Source organism: Pelophylax lessonae (assembly GCF_965119305.1).
Source record: "Pelophylax lessonae genome assembly, chromosome: 7".
In the NCBI taxonomy this organism is placed as follows: Eukaryota; Metazoa; Chordata; class Amphibia; order Anura; family Ranidae; genus Pelophylax; species Pelophylax lessonae.
In genome coordinates this window covers 91,914,447-91,935,481 of record NC_138774.1, presented here as the reverse complement: position 1 = coordinate 91,935,481, position 21,035 = coordinate 91,914,447, and the positions used below count along the sequence as shown (strand labels likewise).

General features: G+C 45.2%; 1 protein-coding gene across 1 annotated transcript in view; it reads right to left on the bottom strand.

Annotated features, from left to right (window-relative positions):
* MRPS18B (mitochondrial ribosomal protein S18B) overlaps positions 1 to 19,954 on the bottom strand; it is a 45,195-nt gene extending 25,241 nt beyond the window's left edge. The window contains exons 1-4 of the mRNA XM_082264359.1: positions 19,859 to 19,954; positions 9,068 to 9,179; positions 3,908 to 4,005; positions 2,800 to 2,868 (exon numbers count right to left, since the gene is read on the bottom strand). Coding sequence (XP_082120485.1) covers positions 2,800 to 2,868; positions 3,908 to 4,005; positions 9,068 to 9,179; positions 19,859 to 19,918 — 339 coding nt within the window. The 5' untranslated portion in view covers positions 19,919 to 19,954. The remainder of the gene's footprint in view (positions 1 to 2,799; positions 2,869 to 3,907; positions 4,006 to 9,067; positions 9,180 to 19,858) is intronic.
* Between the last annotated feature and the right edge of the window lie 1,081 nt (positions 19,955 to 21,035).

Genomic DNA, 21,035 nt, shown 5'->3' with positions numbered 1-21,035 from the left:
GCCACAGATGTAGTGTTGTCTGATTGAACCCGAACCGGACAATCGCGTAAGCGAGTTGTCCAGTGACTCAGACAAAGTTTGTCCGAGGGGAGGAAAACCCTCACCAAGGCTGAATCCAGAGTCAGGCCTATGTACTCCAGTCTCAGGACCGGAGTCAATGCGGATTTTATGAAATTGATGTTCCAGTGACCTCCAGATTCTCCAACAGAACCGAATGAGAGACCGCATTCAACAGGAGATCATCCAGGTATCCCAGTACTGCAATCCCCCTCTGGCGCAGCAATGCTAACACTGGATCCAGAACCTTGGTAAAAACCCCGGGAGCGGAGGCGAGACCAAAGGGTAACGCCACAAATTCATAATGCTGCTCCGCTACCGCAAAGCGAAGAAACCGCTGGTGTCCAGCGTAGATAGGGATGTCCACTACCGTACGGATGGACTCCATCCAAAACCTCTGTACCGGCACAAAGCAGTTCAGGGCTTTGAGATCTAGGATGGGGTGCACCTTGCCTTCTTTTCTGGGCACGGAGAAGAGGTTTGAATAAAACCCTGAATGCATTCTTAAGCTGGAACCGGCACAATGACCCCTTGCGACAGCAAGTCCAGAGAGGCTCCCAATAGCTTCTCCCCCGTAAAAGGGAGATCAGCAGCTTTTTTAGAAGCCTGGCCAGCTTACCAGCATTTCAGCCGTTTTAGGCGTCTAATAGCAACCCCCACTGCTGATGTCCTGGCCACCAATAAGGCCAAGTCCTGGGATGTATCACACATGAACACCAGGGCTTGGACCAACTGGTCTAACAGTTCCAGAACCGCAGGGGGAAGCTGTGTCGTTTTCAAGTTACTCTTCAGCAACTTCACCCATTCAGTAGCAGTCTGTGCTATGAGAATGTTCACAAAGTTAGCTTTTAACATGTGACCCCTGACCACATCCCGGGATAAGGATTCCACCCGTCTATCCACTAAATCCGAAAAGGTCGGCGACTCTTCCACCAGCACCAGAGATGCTTTATTCATCCTGGCCAATAGGGAATCCACCTTCAGTGGTACAGCCCACCTGGTGTCCACTGCCTTCACAAAGGGATAACGGCGTGCAAAACGCTTAGGCACCAACAGCATGTGCTTAATGCGTCGCCATTGTTCATCCACAATAGAGTGAAACAATTCAGGACAAGGAAATACTTTACCTGATTGGCGATGTTTGCAGGAGCCAAAAGACACCTGTGTACCTGACGCTGTGGGTTCATCAGCTATTTTAAGAGTTTCCCGCACAGAAACTATAGTATTTTCTACTAAGGCACTTTCTCGAGCGACAGCATAGGAGGACAGATCCTCTTCACCGTCAGAATGTGTAGACACCGACCCCTCAGGGTGGTCTGCGTCTGCAGCAACCATATCTGTGTCAGAATCCAAAGATCCTGCAGATGGGAGGGGAGGATGGAGGACGTTTGTGGCTAGCAGCACCAGAACAAACCGACTGCACTTTTGACATCAGGCTTTGCAGAAAAAATCTCAGGCTGCAACTGCGAGCCGGAGGGTCCTGCAGTCATTTCCAGGGGGTCTGCAGGGGATATTTTATCCTGGGACTCCATTTGCAAACAAAAAAACGACAAATTATTTTTTGTGCACTGTCCCTTTAAGACTGTAAAAAACGCGGTCTCCCCGTTATTACTGCGGCCCCCAAAAATCTGAGCAATGTCTAAATATAGCAGAGCAGGAGAGGGAACCTACAGGGGACCCCCAGAAACTTTACCAGATAAAAACATGCAGTCCTGGTCAGTGTCAAAACGAAAGTAACACAGAAGAAAAACGAAAAGGAAGCAACTCTGCCTCAAGCATTGAAAAAAACATGCTGCATGCCGGTGCTATACATTCTCAATGAGAAATTCCAGAAAATGGCTGCCCATAGAAACTAATAGGAACACAGAGGTCATGAACCACGGCAAAATAGCGGCCCCCATGCGAAACATGTGGTCTCCGAGACCCCCAAAAGGGGTCGGCCACTACAGGTCCCCATTCAAGGATCCCCCCCCCCCCCCGGACGACCCATCCCCCGCAAATATGTGGCGAAAACCAGCCGCATTATTACCGCCCCCCACGGTGAAAACCCACAAGGGGAGGGGGGAGCAAGGGGAATGCCAGTTAGGCTTCCGGGTGCCAGGTAACCGAGGGAGCCCCTAAGGTCTGACCATTCCCGGGAGGGGCCCCCGCCCACCCGCGACCTCCAGGGGTAGTGGGGGGACATGTTACTCACCATACCGTGGTACGGTGAGGCTGCGACTCAGGGCATTCCAGGTTGTCTGCTTCCCAGTGAGATGATCCACTCGCAGGCTCATCCCCATCTATTGGGGCAATGTCATGGCGAGGACTAGTACTGGACTATAACCTGCTCACGCTCGATGGCCAGGCTGGGAGACCTTAAGAATCTATATTATCCAGTGCGAAAACCACAGCAGGATGTTGCTTGTAGTTCCTCTGGATCTTGGTCCTCAGGAACTAACGAAAAAAAAAAAAATCACAAACTTTCCCTGTTACAGCGAAGACCGAAGTCCCAGCAGGGAACTAGGTCCTATCCCTGTCACTAGGCAGAACAAACTGTTTGAGTATAGCAGAGCCTGAGGGGTATGCCTGCTGGGACAGCCCCTATAGATGTGGACAAGACTTTTTTCTGCCTAGTGTCTATCCCTAGTGGGAGGAGCTTAACCCTATAGTCTATGATTAAGCAGAGCTGCGTCTGTCGAACGATAGAGAAAACTAGGTTTGCTGTTTGGATGTAGAATGTGCATTGGCGGTCATACTCACTCTGTAATCCACATGAAGCTTCTGATCTCTACAGATTGGACATGGGTTTCCACAGACCTTGCCCGCTCTCTGTCAAACAAACCAGCATGTAGAAGTAATTGTATTTGGCTACATATTTATTATTAGATCTCAGGAATGAAGGGATAAAAATAAATAATTTTACAGGTAAAACAGCTCTTATATATGGATTTTATCTATGCATTTAATTGTTTGCCTGAAGTTTAGCTTTACATTTTAGGTTAACCCCATTTTTTTTTTAAATCTGTGTAAGACATACAAATGAAAAAAAATACCAGTTGCTTCTGCCAGAAATTCTGCTCTATGCTGACTTATTTGTGAAGCATTGTTTCCAGTTCTTTCTGTGGACTACAGAACACCCCAATATGTTGAGCAGATAGAAGAATGGAAGCAGTTTTGTATTCCTGTTCTAAGCAAACCATGTCACTACTCTAAAGCTACAGTACTATGTCATCCTAGTTAAAAAAATGTGTTGCCTGCATAATCACCAGATGAAAAAAAGGAAAACAAATGCAGCAGCCACCACATCTCATAACAATATATTACATTTCTGTTCTTAGCTTAGAAACACACTTCAAGCAAACATGAAAATGCAAGTAAAATGTGCAGAGATGAGGTTTGTCCCTAACTGAACTGGACACAAAGCTAGAAACAAGGTATAACATGTGCAACTTACTTCAGATCTAGCTATAAATTCTTATACAGCTTGCTCGCTGGATTTGGCTTGGGGACACACACCACTGGGGGCTTTCAGTTGTTTCTGTTCTCCAGCTGGGCTTCTGATGTGTCCCTGTGCCTTTAAGGCATGGGCTCTGCCTCCAGGCATAACTGCCCTAAATGTATCCATCACTATATGTGCTCCAACTTGGAGACTTTCAAATACAGAGTTATTGCCATTATTTACAGAGGATCGTTGGTGAAGCTTCCATATATATTGCAACTTTTATGTGCAACTAAAACCTCTGTTTTTAAATGTAAATTATTAGAAAGGGTATTTTTTTTTTTTTTTTTGCAGGATAGCTAATAGGCGTGCTGGAAAATCCTTTGTTTTTTTTATAAAACGTGAACCCCGTCTTAGGCTCTTACTTACAATGCACTTTTTTCGGGTTTTCTGTGGTGGGATTGGTCCTTTGTGGTTCCTCCTGTAATTTGCCCAGACTAGATTTTCCCCATAACGCTCCAAGTACTCTAGAAGAAGAAACATATAAAGTATCTAAATCTCTGATGTAATAAAATATACACACACACATTCGCATACAATAAAAATAATGAACAAAGTTGACGATTTTACTGCCCTGTTTTATCAGATTGGTGGAGTTGGAATAGTCTCAGTTTATATCAGGTTTTTAAACTTAGCTTTTTCATTGTGTACAGAGTGCAGGAAACGATTACAACCTCTGTCAGGAAAGAATACTTCCTCTCACTTCTTGTCCTAGTGACCACAACGGTACTAAAATGTATCTGTTTTAATTGTATCACGTCAGCGGCCTCAGTATTGTGACAAAAAAAATTAGCCACCTTGTGATGTTTTTAGTCTGTGACAATCTTGAAAGTTTCTCACCAAATATGAATATTTCACAGGCTGCCTACAATAGGACTTCTTGACCTGTGCAAACTTCTCAAAGTAGTGCGCCAATCACACAAGCAGGAAACAAAGATTGTGTGGGTGGGGTGTATAGAGTCATACACAATTATTCAGAATACCCGCAGTTACCACGGCTGCAAGGAATTGGCAGCTGAATATTTTTTTGGCAGGTTTCAAAAATCGCAGCTGCTTGCAGACTGAAACGAAAACCGAATTGTTTAAAAAGATTAAATTGAAGTACAAATGACTGCACTGGAGAAGGACTACATCGCCCACTGTAGGTGAATGGTTTGCTTGTACTGACAAGTTGTCTGTGATGGAGGAGCAGATACAAATCTCTCAGAACAGAATCAGAAACATATCAAGATATGGGCTGACTGGATTGAATATAAAACCACTCCTGAGTATGCCGAGTGGAAGGCATAGGTTCTTGGTAGCTATTTTTTTTGGACTTGGATTCTTCCAAGACGTATCATTTACATTGGTTATGAGTAAGGAGGAGCTCTGCTAAAATGGCTTTTTTTTTCCTTTTTCTTTTCTTCTCCCTCGGTTATGTCTTCCGTTTCTATCTTATCTTTTTTTTTTGTGCTGCCAATAAGTTGACACACAGGTTGACAGTTGACACCTTTACTAACAGTACTTCATTTGAGCTATAGACCAGACCTTTTATTTAGATTTTTTTTTTTTATGTTCTACAATATCTATCTTAGGTGGACGTGCCACTGATTGTACTTTACTGTATCAACTGTATGTCGGTCGTAACATACAACTCCAATTCCAAAACAATGTTGGGATGCTGTGTAAAATCTATATAAAAACAGAATGCAATGGTTTGCAAATCTCAAACCCATATTTTATTCCCAACAGAAAACATATCAAATTTTTAAACAGAGAAAATGTACCATTTTAAAGAAAAAAAAAAAGGGATTTTGAATTTTTTGGCAGCAACACGGCTCAAAAAAGTTTACCATGGTGTAGCATCCCCTCTGAGATGAGACCAGTTGCTGGAGTTTTGGAAGAAGTAGGCTGTCCCATTCTTACCTGATATAGGATTCTAACTGCTCACAGTCCCAGGTCTTCTTTGTCCTATTTTTCGATTCAAGATACACCAAATATTTTCAGTTTATGAAAGGTCTGGACGGCAGGCAGGCCAGTTAAGCACCCAGATTCTTCTACTACCACCAAGTCATGCTGTTGCTATAGAAGCAGTATGTGGTTGCTTTTTTTTTTTTTAGCATTTTCCTGCTGAAATATGCAAGGCCTATCCTGAAAAAGACTTAATCTGGATGGGAGCATATGCTGCTCTAAAATCCAGGTACATCTTTCAGCATTGATGGTGCCTTTCCAGATGTGCAAGCTGCCCATTCTATTTTCCCCGATTCCAGCGCATGAGCAGATGCTGCAGGGGATATAGATCTTCATGCTACGAGGTCTATGTGAAGGATTTTGGGTTCTCCTCCTACACTTAGTGTAGTATAGTAAGGTATATAAAGGGTTGGCTCCTCTATACACTTAGTACAGTGTGGTAAGGTGTGTAGAGTGAGGGTTCTCCTCATGCACAGAGTACAGTGAGGTCCATGTGAAGGATTGTGGACTCTCCTCACGCACTCCCCATCCAGCACACATCTCCCTCCTGAACTCCTCTCAGTGACAGTCTGGTGCTCTTACCTGCCACACTCCGCTCTCCCAAACCTCCGGGCTCCAATTTCATGTGCTTCCACAGCCAGTGGAGACCCTCCTCCCTCCGGAACAGGATCTTATTCCGTGTCAATGGTGCGGGAGCTCACTACCCTGTGAAGCACACCAAGCCAGCACCGCCGGGCTCCAAGGGGACATTCACTTGAAGCCTCAGTCCTGACACACTGACTAGTAGAAGGAGGGTGCAGGGAAGGAGGCGTCTTTCCTGAGGATTTGCAGGCACAGAGTCTTCCGAAGCAGCCTGGCCAAGAGAGCCCAAAAGTTACACTGAGCATCACAAACACTACATGAGCAGCTGCAAGGGGGAGGCGGAGGCTGACAATAAGTTGGACTGGAGCTGCTCGTATCCCCCATACTAAGGTGCAAAAAAAAAAAAAAACTTGCTTGGCCCCCGGAACTGCATGTCTCAGGCGATAAGATTTGTGCAAAAGGAATGTCAAATTTTGAATTGTCTGACCACAGAACATTATAAATGAGCTTTGGCCAAGGGAAGATGGCAGAGTTTCTGGATCATGTTCAGATATAGCTTCTACTTTGCATGATAGAGCTTTACCTTGCATTTTGTAAGGCACAGCGATCTGTGTTCACAGACAATGATTTTTGGAAGTATTCCTGAGCCCATGCAGTGATGTATATCACAGAATCATGCCCGTTTTAATGCAGTGCCATCTGAGGGCCCAAAGATCACGGGCACCCAATATTATGTTTTGGCCTTGTCTCTTGTGCACAGATATTTCTCCAGATTCTTTGAATGTTTTGATATTATGTACTGTAGATGATGATATATTTAAAGTATTTGCAATTTTACATTGAGGTACATTGTTCTGAAATAGTTTGACAACTTTTAGATGCAGCTTTTCACAGACTAGTCAACCTCTGTCCATCTTTACTTCTGAGACGCTCTGACTTTTGTTTTTTTATAACCAATCAGGTTACTGACCTGTTGCCAGTTAACCTGTTGCAAATGTTCTTCCAGCTCTTTCTTCCTTGTTAGTACCACTTACTTTGCCAGCTTTTGTTGCCCTGTCTCAACCTTTTTGAGACATGTTGCTGCCATCAATTTCAAAATTACTATATTTTTCTCTAAAATTGTACATTTTCTCAGTTTAAACATTTGATATGTTTTCTATTTTCTGTTGTGAATAAAATAAGGTTTATGAGATTTGCAAATAATTACATTCTGTTTTTATGTAGATTTTACCCAGTGTTCCAGTTTGGAATTAGGGTTGTATCTTTGTCTGTACTCCTTATACTTACATTGTCACAATAAAATATTTGAACAAGGAATTGGGGTTTTATAGTGTATGTGTGTGGTACAGTATACAAAGACATTTTAGATAAGTTTGCCCTTCCAGTTTGGAAGTTTGTGGCAACAATTGGGAAGGCCATTTTCTGTTTCAACATGGCTGTGCCCCTCTGCACAAAGCCAGCTTCATAAAGATATAATCTGACAAGTTAGTTGTGGAGGAAAGTTGGTGGCCTTTATACAGTAGAGCCCTGTCCTCAACCCTCCTGAACACCTTTGGGATGAACTAGAACTTCGTTTGTAAGCCAAGTGTTCTTGTCCAACATCAGTACCTGACAACACAAAGCTTCTTTTGGGCACAAATTCTCAGAGACACTCCAAAATCTTTTGCAAGGCACAAGCTTTTGGCCATATAGTATATAGAACAGGCTCTTTAAACCAAGGTTCCTTGAGCAGCGATTGATCTTTTGCCTACACTGACCACCAATGTAGGGAGACATTTCCCTACTCATCACTATCTGTTCTCTTCTGGCCATTATTATAATTTGTTTAATTTTCTTAGTATTACGGAAAATCATATGTGGTCATAAAAGCAGGTGTTTAAAAAAATAAATAAGCTGCTTAAACTTTATTTAAACTTTTCTACAACTTACTGATCATGGTAATGTATCATGAGCTACAAAGAAAATCATTGTAGCAGGCAGTCCCTGAAACCTAAAATTATTTCAAGGGTCTATTTTAATCTATAATTTGAAATGTTACTTTAGGGCCAAAGTTCATCTTTTGTAAAAATAAATATATAATGCAAACAATTTTGCAGGTAAAAAAATGTGAATGTATTATTTTAGTACACTGCAGCATACAGTGCAAAGCATTGCACCTGCCATAAGTGAATCGCGGGTGCAATATCAGGCTCCTACAGACACTCAATACACCTGTCTGCATCGGCCTGCAAAGTGCAGAAGAGTCAATGAACTTTGAGGGCACTCATCATTGAGAACTGCAAGGGACTTGTATTTCATTCATTTACAGCTCTGTGTAAATGAATGAAGCTGCTATGTGGGCGGAGCCCCATACAGCAGCCCTGTTTTTAAAGAGGAAGTAAACCCTCCTCAGGAAGTTGTACCTATAGGTAAGCCTATGATAAGGCTTACCTATAAGTACTGTAAATATCTCCTAAACATGTACGGTTTAGGAGATATTTACCTTTAATGCAGCCAGTGACGTCACTGGCGCATGCGCTCTGAAGGAACGGCTGATCGTGCCGTTCCTTCAGAGCCCCGTGCCGTGACCGTCGGCTCCCGCGCGCGTGCGCGGAAGTGACGTCACCGCGGCTCCGGCCAATCAGATGGCCGGATGCCGCGATCCCGGAAGACGGGCGACTGAACATGTCGCTCGTCATACAGGTGAGTGAGCGGCACGGCGGGGGTTCGTTCTAAGGTAAGTATTTCATAATGAGCTAGTATGCGATGCATACTAGCTCATTATGTCTTTCTCTTGCAGGTTGTAAAAAAAATAAAAAATTTTTAAACGAGTTTACAACCTCTTTAAACTGACAGCGGGTGTAGGGTGAGGATCTCCTGCCTGCTGTCACGGGGGGGGGGGGGGGGGGGATCAGAGGGTGCAGCAGACTGCTCCAAAGTAACGTTACACCATATATATAGGTGTAACATGTAACAGGTTACAAAAGATGAACATATCTTTTAAAAAATAAACAATACCTTCACTATTCAGATATTCCCAGGGCTGATCCTTATACCGAGATGACACATCAAACGTTTCAGGTGGGCTGCAGAGCGTACGAACCCCAACAGGCAGCACAGGCACTAGGGGCTAGAGAAGAAACAATCAGTATGTATAATTCATTACGAGTAGAAGGAAATATACACAATATTACCAAAAGTATTGGGACACCTGCCTTTACACGCACATAAACTTTAATGGCATCCCAGTCTTAGTCCGTAGGGTTTGATAGTGAGTTGGCCCACCCTTTGCAGCTATAACAGCTTCAAATCTTCTGGAAGTCTTTCTACAAGGTTTAGGAGTGTGTCTGTGGGGATGTTGGACCATTGTTCCAGAAGCGCATTTGTAAGGTCAGGCACTGATGTTGGAGAGAAGGCCTGGCTCGCAGTCTCTGCTCCAATTCATCCCAAAGGTGTTCTATCAGGTTGAGGTCAGTCAAGTTCCTCCACCCCTAACTCACTCACCCATGTCTTTACGGGCCTTGCTTTGTGCACTTGTGTGCAGTCATGCTGGAATAGGAAGGGGCCATCCCCAAACTGTTCCCACAAATTTGGGAGCATGAAATTGTCCAAAATGTCTTGGTATGCTGATGCCTTAAAATGCTCCCTTTACTGGAACTAAGGGGCCAGGCCCAACCCCTGAAAGACAACCCGCACCATAATCAGCCCTCCACCAAATGATTTGGACCAGTGCACAAAGCAAGGTCCATAAAGTTCTTCTCTCTAACATCAGTGCCTGACCTCACAAATGTACTTCTGGATGAATGGTCAAACATTCCCACAGACACACTCCTAAACCTTGTGGACAGCCTTCCTAGAAGAGGTGAAGCTGTTATAGTTGCAAAGGAGGGGCCAACTCAATATTGAACCCTATGAACTAAGACTGGGATGCCATTAAAGTTCATCTGCATGTAAAGGCAGGCGTCCCAATACTTTTGGTAATATAGTATATCTCCTCTTCCCTTTCTTATAGCATAGTCCAGCCCCATGCATTAACCTGTTGCCCTGTTTCCTTATCTTAGTTTAAAAATCTGCTCATCAAAACAGCTAAATGACATACATGCCTCTTGTACAGCTGTCTCATTACTACTAACTAGCATTTTACCACCCATCAGTGCAACTGCAATTTAGGCACATCAAAGTAAAAGCTGAACACAAGGCAGATATTTTAAAAACATATAGTTGGATAAAATGATGTATTCATTTAACCACTTTACCGCTGAGTACTGGAATAGTACTGCGGCAAAGTGGCTCGTTCCCGTCTGACGACGTAGACCTACGTCGCCAGACTCCTCCCCTGTAGGCGGCGCTCGCGCGCCACCGGAGGCGCGCTCCCGCTGTTTTCATTCACAGCGGGAGTCGGGCCAGGGGAGGAGCAGCGGCGATCGCCGCTGCTCTGCCCCGATCGTCGGGGATCTAGTGTGGAGATCCGCCCGCCTGTGTAAACACAAGCGGGCGGATCTCCCAAGTGACAGGGAGTGACAGATCGGAGTGTTCAGCATAGCTGGACATCCGATCTGTCCCTGTCACACACAGTCACCTCCCCCTCCACACGTCAGTAAGCACCAGGCATACATTAACCCCTCCCTCTCCAATAAAGTTAACCCCTTCCCTGCCAGTGTCATTTTTACAGTAACAGTGCATATTTATAGCACTGATTACTGCAGTAATGTCACTGGTACCCCCAAAATTGTCAAAAATGTCAGTCAAGGGTCCGATCTGTCCGCCGCAATGTCGCAGTCCCGCAAAAAAATCACAGATCGTCGCCATTACTCGTTAAAAAAAAAACCACCAAAAATGACAGAAATCTTTCCCTTTGTTAGTAAACGCAATAACTTTTGCGCAAACCAATCAAAATACGCTTGTTGCGATTTTTTTTACCAAACATGGGTAGCAGAAAACAAATTGGCCAAAAATTTTAAAAAAAATTGGTTTTTACATCTTTTTTGGGGGGAATTTCATATAAAAAAATGTGAAAAATATTGTTATTTTTTCAAAATAAACGCGCTTTTTTTGTTTATAGCGCAAAAAGTAAAAATTGCACAGGTGATCAAATACCACCAAAAGAAAGCTCTGTTTGTGGGAAAAAAAGGACGTCAATTTCGTTTGGGTACGGTGTCGCACGACCGCGCAATTGTCAGTTAAAGTCGCACAGCGCCGAATCGCAAAAAGTGGCCCAGACGTAAGACAGCAAAATGCTCTAGTGGTAAAGTGGTTAAAATCATGTCTTAGAATCAATCTTAGAACTGGCAAAAGTACCTAAAGAGGTTTTGAAATGAGCTTCCTGGTAATCCCCTTTACAGCATCACAAAGCCTGGGAGAGGGAGGGACACCATTACAAGCCTTCCAGGCTGCATATTTGCACACTACATTCACCCTAGCTGCGTAAACATGCTAAGGTAACGGTTCTTAACCAGAGATTGCTATGGGTTCCCTGAGCAATTTTTTAATCTTAGATAAATAACCACTGACACCAATTATCTGTAAGGAAGGCATTCTTCTCTCCGACCACTAAATGTAAAGGGCATCTTTCCCATTGACAACCAGAGAAATGGGGCCTGTCCCCAGTACCCTCCAGTGTAAAGGAGGCTTTCTCCCGATGACCATCAATGTAAATGGGTCCTTCTCCCAATGCCCACCACAGCAATGGGGTCCTTCTACCAGTGCCCAACGATGTAAGACCGTCTTTCGCCCAGTGACCATCAATGTAAAGGGGTCCTTGTGTACTGAGCTTCTATGTAAAAGAGAACTGACCACCAATGTAAAGGGGCAGTACCAGTGGCGGCTGGTACTCAAAATTTTTGGGGGGGGCGCAAAAAGAAAAATGTAATAGGTATTGCTTCGCGCCAAAAAAGCGCAGTAAAAAAATTGCGTGACTTTGAAGCTGTGCCCCCTTCAATGCAATGAACACTGTGCTGTGCCCCCTTCAATGCAATGAACACTGTGCTGTGCCCCCTTCAATGCAATGAACACTGTGCTGTGCCCCCTTCAATGCAATAAACACTGTGCTGTGCCCTCACAATGCAGAGTTCAGCGTGCATGCCCCTTTCAATTCAGAGCGCCACAGCATTGTCCCCAATCACTGCAGAGCGCCACAGCATTGTCCCCAATGATTGCAGAGTGCCCACAGCATTGTCCCCCAATGATTGCAGAGTGCCACAGCATTGTACCCCAATGATTGCAGAGTGCCACAGAATTGTACCCCAATGATTGCAGAGTGCCCACAGCATTGTACCCCAATAAATGCAGAGTGCCCACAGCATTGTACCCCAATAAATGCAGAGTGCCCACAGCATTGTACCCCAATGATTGCAGAGTGCCCACAGCATTGTACCCCAATGATTGCAGAGTGCCACAGAATTGTACCCCAATGATTACAGAGTGCCACAGAATTGTACCCCAATGATTGCAGAGTGCCACAGCATTGTACCCCAATGATTGCAGAGTGCCACAGAATTGTACCCCAATGATTGCAGAGTGCCATAGCATTGTACCCCAATGATTGCAGAGTGCCCACAGCATTGTACCCCAATAAATGCAGAGTGCCCACAGCATTGTACCCCAATGATTGCAGAGTGCCCACAGCATTGTACCCCAATAAATGCAGAGTGCCCACAGCATTGTACCCCAATAAATGCAGAGCGCCACAGCATTGTACCCCAATAAATGCAGAGTGCCACAGCATTGTACCCCAATGATTGCAGAGTGCCACAGAATTGTACCCCAATGATTGCAGAGTGCCACAGCATTGTACCCCAATGATTGCAGAGTGCCACAGCATTGTACCCCAATGATTGCAGAGCGCCACAGCATTGTACCCCAATAAATGCAGAGTGCCCACAGCATTGTACCCCAATAAATGCAGAGTGCCACAGCATTGTATCCCAATAAATGCAGAGCGCCACAGCATTGTACCCCAATAAATGCAGAGTGCCCACAGCATTGTACCCCAATAAATGCAGAGTGCCCACAGCATTGTACCCCAATAAATGCAGAGTGCCCACAGCATTGTACCCCAATCAATGCAGAGTGCCCACAGCATTGTCCCCCAATAAATGCAGAGTGCCCACAGCATTGTCCCCCAATAAATGCAGAGTGCCACAGCAATGTACCCCAATAAATGCAGAGTGCCACAGCAATGTACCCCAATAAATGCAGAGTGCCCACAGCATTGTCCCCCAATCAATGCAGAGTGCAGCGTGCGTGCTCCCTTCAATTTAATGCACTTACCTGGCGGCGGCGGCGGCGGCGGCGGGTTCTTCCCTCCTCGATCCAGTCCGTCCTCTCTGCGGCCGCGGCGGCGGGAAGGAGAGTGGCTTCTCCCTCGTCCTCCGAGTGGCGGTGACGGTGAGTGACTGACTCACGCACCGGCACCGCCCCCATTGTGACGTCAGGGATCGGATGTCCTGGATGATGATTGGTCCAGGCTGGAGACTGGACCAATCACAGCCAGGATATCCGAAAGTGGGGGTGTCCAATCGCAAGGACTTGCGATCGGGTTACGCCCCCAGAAGGCTGCCGATCGGCGCCTCTTCTGGGACGTAACCCCACCCCCCCCCTAGCCACCACTTCCATTGCAAAGGCCGGCGAACCCAATTTTTTTTTTTTAAAAAACTTTATTTGTTCGCTATCATTTTTTTTTTTTTAGGGGTAGGGGGGCGGCGCCCTGGCGCCCGCTATGCACGGGCCGCCACTGGGCAGTACCTTGATCACCACATGGTCTACAAATATAAGGGGAAATACACTGACCACTGATATAAGGGGGGCACCTACACTGACCACCAATGTCAGAAAACAATATAATTGTCATGGTTTGCAGATTTTTTTCTGGCCAGAATTATTATTACATTTATTTTATTATCACTGAAAATAAATATATCACAGCCCCGGGTGTCAAATACACCAAGCACGCCACATTCCTGATTTATAGTTGAAGCTAATATATGCCACTAATATGTCTAAGTTGTAGGCTGAGAGAGAGAGAGAGAGAGAGAGAGAGAAAGGTCATGCTACAAATCGGTATAAAACTCCCTCCCATGCTCCACAAACTCAGCAGGAACATCACGAGCTGTAGATACAATAAATACTAGCAAGGATTCCCTGAGACCTGAAACTTTTGTCAAGGTATCCTCCACGTTGAAAGGGCAATGCTACAAGAAGAGAGACCAGAGGGAGGACCCAAGTGGTGTGCTGCCTGTTACACTAATCACAAGCTGGGGCAGGTTCTGAAAATGGCTGTATTACTTAAACTATAATTAAAGGCAAAACCTTCTTTTTTTTTTTTTATTTAGATAGAGCGGGAAGAGATAGAGCAGGAAGAGAGAGAACCCGTTAGGACTTTTTTTTTTTTTTTAATCCTGTGGTGAAATGGTATGATACAGTGTAATCCGTTAGCAAAACAACTGTATCATGTCATTTGGTTTATTTACATTTTTTAAATTGCCCCCGGTTTCACCCCCCTGCGTCGCAACGCTTGCAGGGAAGGGAACCGGAAGACGGGTGGCGGCATCGGCTGAGCACACAGCGGGAGGACAGCAGGGGATCGCAGGGGAAGGGGAGTTTTAAAATATAAAGCAACAGATTTCCATGCAAAACAATGTACCGCTTTTAGCACAGAAATCCTGACATAATCAGACCCCCAGGGAGGTTAATATATAGAATGCATCAAGATACAAAACCTTCTGACTTTACAACCACTTTAAAAATCTCCATAGACGAGGCTTTAAACGCCTTTACAGGTTACCTGTTTTAGAGTTACAGAAGCCTAGTACTAGAATTATTGCTCTCACATGGCACTTATGTATTGGCGCTTTTCCACTGCATGGAACCGAACGGTTCGGCTCGCTTTTGTGCTTTTCCACTGCATGGTACCACATGGTACGGTGTTGGAACGGTTCGGTACGGTGGCGCTTTTCCTCTACATGGAACCAAACGGTACGGCTCGCTTAACCACTTTAACACTAGCCACTGTGCTGCTACTGCAGCAAAGTGGCTCTTGTAGGTCTGAAGACGTAGACCTACGTCGCCAGACTCCCCCCCCCCCCCCCTGTAGGTGGCGCTTGCGCGCAGCCGGAGGCGCGCTCCCGCTGTTTTCATTCACAGCGGGAGTCGGGCCAGGGGAGGAGCGGCGGCGATCGCCGCTGCTCTGCCCCGATCGTCGGGGAATCCAGTTTGGAGATCCGCCCGCCTGTGTAAACAGAGCGGGCGGATCTCCTCAGTGACAGGGAGTGACAGATCGGAGTGTTCAGCATAGCTGAACATGCGATCTGTCCCTGGCTCACTCAGTCACCTCCCCCCACACACGTTAGTAAGCACCAGGCATACATTAACCCCTCCCTCTCCAATAAAATTAACCCCTTCCCTGCCAGTGTCCTTTTTACAGTAACAGTGCATATTTATAGCACTGATTACTGCAGTAATGTCACTGGTACCCCCAAAAGTGTCAAAAATGTCAGTCAGGGGTCCGATCTGTCCGCCGCAATGTCGCAGTCCCGCAAAAAAAAAAAAATCGCAGATCGCCGCCATTACCAATCAAAATACGCTTATTGCGATTTTTTTACCAAACATGGGTAGCAGAAAACAAATTGGCCAAAAATTTAAAAAAAAATTGGTTTTTACATCTTTTTTGGGGGGAATTTCATATAAAAAAATGTTAAAAATATTGTTATTTTTTCAAAATAAACGCTCTTTTTTTGTTTATAGCGCAAAAAGTAAAAATCGCACAGGTGATCAAATACCACCAAAAGAAAGCTCTGTTTGTGGGGAAAAAAAGGACGTAAATTTCGTTTGGGGATGGCGTCGCATGACCGCGCAATTGTCATTTAAAGTCACACAGTGCTGAATCGCAAAAAGTGGCCCGGACGTAAGACAGCAAAATGCTCTAGTGGTAAAGTGGTTAAACAGTACCACCTCAGTTGTGGTTCCAAGAGGGCCGTACCGGTACCATATCCCACAATACTTTGCATGCAGCCTTGACTGTTTGTCATTACTAGCCACTGATTGGTCAGAGAATCATTGTTATCCCACCCACTTTACTTTAGTGGAAAAGCAAACCGTACCGAACCGTTCCAACACCGTACCATGCGGTACCATGCAGTGGAAAACCAAACAGAGCCAAGCAGGGCCGAGTGGAGCCGAGCCGGTACTTGCAGTGGAAAAGTGCCAAAAGTGTTCCCTTCTGTGTGCGAGCACGGAGGGATGGGGGCGCTGTCATTTTATTTTTCTTATTTATTTTACTTTTTATTTTTACACTGTCCCTTTATGTTATTTTATTTGTATCACTTTCTTTCCTATTATAAGGAATGTAAACATCCCTTGTAAAGAAATAAGGATGACAGGTCCTCTTTATGGTGAGGTCTGGGGTCAAAAATAACCAAGATCTCTTCTTCACCTTAAGGCTCCATTCACACCTGGGCGTTTTCAGCTCCAAAAACGCTCAAAAGAAACACTTCCAAAACGCCCAACAAGTAAAACCCCATTCATTTAAATGGCCCCTGTTCACATCTGAGCATTTTGCAAAACGCCTGTAGCTGAAAAAAGTACATGAGCTTCTTTTTGGGCTGATTACCAGCGTTTTTGATAGATGTCAATGAAAAACGCCTGAAAAAATTGCGGTAAAATCGCGGTAAAAAACGCTACGCTCAAGTGTGAATGCAGCCTTAAAATCAAAAGATCAAAAAATAAATAAATAAATCCCGCCTGGACCGGAAGTGACATCATAATGTCACTCCTGTCCTCCAAGGTCATAGTGTCAATCTTTGATCACTTATGGGGGCAGCTGGCCGCTCCATTGGTATTGTTTCTCGGGGGAACCGGTGGAAACGTAAGCTCGAGAAACATCAGTGAGTGGGGAGAGGACATCCCCTCCTGCTGCTTAAGAAAGCATTCCAGCCGCTCGCAACATTTTCATGAGAAAGCCAGCTGAAAAAAATGGTACCGGGGTTATGGCTGATAGTATTACTGTTGGCTAGTGGTTAAAAGTGGACAGTGACAGACAGTGTAGCAGTAGATTTTGCCAGAAGGGCAGCACATTGTGTTTTTTTTTTATTTCAATTTTTTTTTATTATAATATTTACAATTTTTTTTAAATTCTATTTACATTTTTTAAAATATTGAAAAATGAAAACGCATTTTTTTTTTTTTTACACAAAGTTGCGCATTTATAAGATATTTATAACACATAGCATATACATAGCAAAAATGACACCCCAAAATACATTCTGCCACTCCTGAGTATGGCGATACCACATGTGAGACTTTTACACAGCCTGGCCACATACAGAGGCCCAATATGCAGGGAGCACCAGCATTTCCTGACTATCCATTACAATTTTGTGAGGCACTGTAGGACACTGATAAGCACTGTAGTGGCACGGATGTGGCATGGATGAGCACTGACGTGACACGAATGTGACATGGATAAGCACTGATGTGGCATGGATAAGCATTGAGATGGCATGGATAAGCACAAATAAGGCACGGATGGGCACTCGCGTGGCACAGATGAGCACTGATGTGGCATGGATAAGCACTGACGAGGCATGGATGTGGCACGGATGAGCACTGACGTGACATGGATGTGGTACGGATGAGCACTGACGTGACATGGATGTGGTACGGATGAGCACTGACGTGACATGGATGTGGCACGGATGAGCACTGACGTGACATGGATGTGGCACGGATGAGCACTGACGTGACATGGATGTGACACGGATGAGCACTGACGTGACATGGATGTGACACGGATGAGCACTGACGTGACATGGATGTGGCACGGATGAGCACTGACGTGACATGGATGTGGCACGGATGAGCACTGACGTGACATGGATGTGACACGGATGAGCACTGACGTGACATGGATGTGGCACGGATGAGCACTGACGTGACATGGATGTGGCACGGATGAGCACTGACGTGACATGGATGTGGCACGGATGAGCACTGACGTGACATGGATGTGGTATGGATGAGCACTGACGTGACATGGATGTGGTACGGATGAGCACTGACGTGACATGGATGTGGCATGGATGAGCACAGATGAGGCATGGAGGAGGCAAAGGATGAGTGCAGCTGCAGTCTCTCTCCTCTCCTCGCATGCTGTACCGATGACTGTGTACAAGGAGAGGAGAGAACTGAACCAGCCATGCGCGGATTTGTTGACAAGTGATCGATTCGTCATTGGACGGAGCGATCACGTGGTAAAGGGCCGCTGTCATTGGCCCTTTACCACAATCCATGATGCGCCAGATCCCTCAGACCCTGCGAACACAGACATCTCCGTGTGCACACCCCAGGGGGAGCGCGGGAAGCACGATTCTGGGAGGATGTCATTGTAAGCCCTCCCAGAATAAGCTGATCGCGCTGTAGCCGTCATTCGACTATGGCCTGGTTGGCAAGCATTTAAACAAAATTTACAATTTTGTTATTATAACCCCGGATATCTCGCTTCTAAAACAGAGAAAAGGAATGAGGACAGAGACTTCTCAGACTCAGCTGCACTGGACAGTGAATGAATGGGAAGTGCTCTGTGCTGAGCGGCTTCCTGTTCATTCACAAACTGAAGCATAGTAAGCAAAGTTATGGGGGTGGGGCAGAAGAAAGGAGTGGAATTGGGGCAGAAGGGAGCATGGGGCAGCATTTTCCCTGCAGGTGTAACAGGGGGGCCACACGGGTACAATATGAATATCCAGACACATGACTCAAAACCCGTACAGGTAATGTTCTATCAGATTAGGGAACCTATCAGATAACGTAACAAAGTCACGTGTTGTCAGCTGCGCATGCGTTCCACCACTTCCAGGTTTTTTAATCTGACAGAACACCTGCAGTCAGAAGATGGCAGCGGACATCTTACTACACCCAGCTACGGCTGGAATTGCAGAGTAGTTTTAGCAATAAAGTGTGCGTATAAATAAATACAGTGTATTGACATCTGTGATGCTGTTTGGAAGTTTAATTTTGAAAGCCTAAAAGGTTTATTACTGAGCAGTGCCGGGTGTACCAACATGGCCTCCGCCACCTTCCTGGCCTCCAACTTCTTTCAAAATATGACATAAAAAATCACGGATGTCAATACACTATATGTATATCTGCTCACTTTATTGCTAAAATTACTCTGAAATTCAAGATGTAGCTGGGTGTAGTAAGATGTCCTTCTTCTGACTGCAGGTGTTCTGTCAGATTAGCAAACCTGGTAGCGGTGGAACGCATGCGCAGCTGACAGAACGTCACTTCCGTTACCTAATGTGATGGGTTCCCTATTCTGACAGAACAATTGAAATTCAATGAGACTGCTGGCAAAGGAATGTTCCCAACACCAGTGCGTCTCCAATGCCACTAAAACACGTCCTGGCACCAATCGAATCCCCTCCCCCCATGAAGGAGGATGTAATGCACTCATAGGAATATGTAAGCTGTGGCCCTCCAGAAGTTGCAGAACTACAAGTCCTACGAGGCATAGCAAGACACTGACAGCCACAAGCATGACACCCAGAGACAGAGGCATGATGGGACTTGTAGTTTTGCAACAGCTGGAGGGCCACAGTTTGCATATCCCTGCTACAGGTTTGCTTGAATTTTCTAAGGGAAATATGTGATATGTGAATGCTAATCATCTGGCTGTTACATAGGTGTAGAGCTTTCAGTCAAAGCACAGGAGACAAGAATACTGGATATTTGTATCATTCATCTATTGTAGTCACACGGCTGCCAAAGCATAAGGAGCTCCTAGTAACCCTCCATTCCCCTCACCCTCTCCATTACCCTGCTCCACAGGACTCCTCTCACACCGGTCACACACAACCTGCCCAAGGAGGCCGCCATCTTGGTGAGGGAAGTCACACGGTCCGATCTGCCAACCAGAACACAGCTTTTTTTTTTTTTTTTTTTAACCTTCATTCAGCTTTATTGACAATCGACACTTTGACCGCGTTGGACAACACTAGAACTGTATTTGTTCACAGTAATTTATTAAATAAAATTGTACACACGGCTACCTATTGTGTGGTTTTGTGAATGTCAATAATAATTAGTACCCAGCAAAAGCAACAAGCTATAATTCCCGCCCACAATCTGTAAAGCGTGACGTAAGAGCCGATCAAGGTGTGACAATGATCAAATAAATAAAGCTCATAATAAACACAAGCGGACGCAAATGTGAGCCCATTCTAGCGCATCGCGACATATTAAGAGAAGAAAACAGTAACTCTTGTCGAATTCTTTGCATTACAGCACAGAAATGCGCCATTTTACCGGAGACCGCTTCTATGTTGTTTAACACAAAGTGCCCCACACAAAATGGCTTCTACTGGGGACACATCTAGCGAGGCGACTCGCGCTCTACGGATTCAGAATACAGCAGAAGGATGGTCTCAGCCTCCAGTGATTGACAAGTGGTCCCTCCTGTCTGTCTCCGCTTTCCACTCCCCTCCCTCCCCTAAGTCATACAGCCATAGTGGGGGGATTTACTAAAACGGGTGCATACAGAATCTGCTGTAGCTGTGCATAATAACCAATCAGCTTCTAACTTCATCTAGTTCAACTGAGCTTTGACAATAAAACCTAGTAGCTGATTGGTTACAATGCAGAGCTGCACCAGATTCTGTGTGGCAGCTTTGATAAATCCCCCCCATAGAGTGCTATGTCGTTAGGTAGTGGGGGTTGAACGGATGGATGGTTATTTTAGCACTCCCCCCTCACCACAACCTCGGCACCAATGTGTCTTTGTGTCCCCTCATTGCTGATTTCATAGTTGCCAACATTTGAAAAAAATTTCCAGGGACACTATGCAGCGCAGCTATCAATTACTTACCACACCCACTTCCCACTCTGCATAATTAATCCGATTTTAGGGTCTATTCAATATAGAGAGAATTACAGGAAATCGAAAAGGGGATTTCAAACTTGAGGCCAAAGTAGCAGAGTTGGAATAATTCTCCCA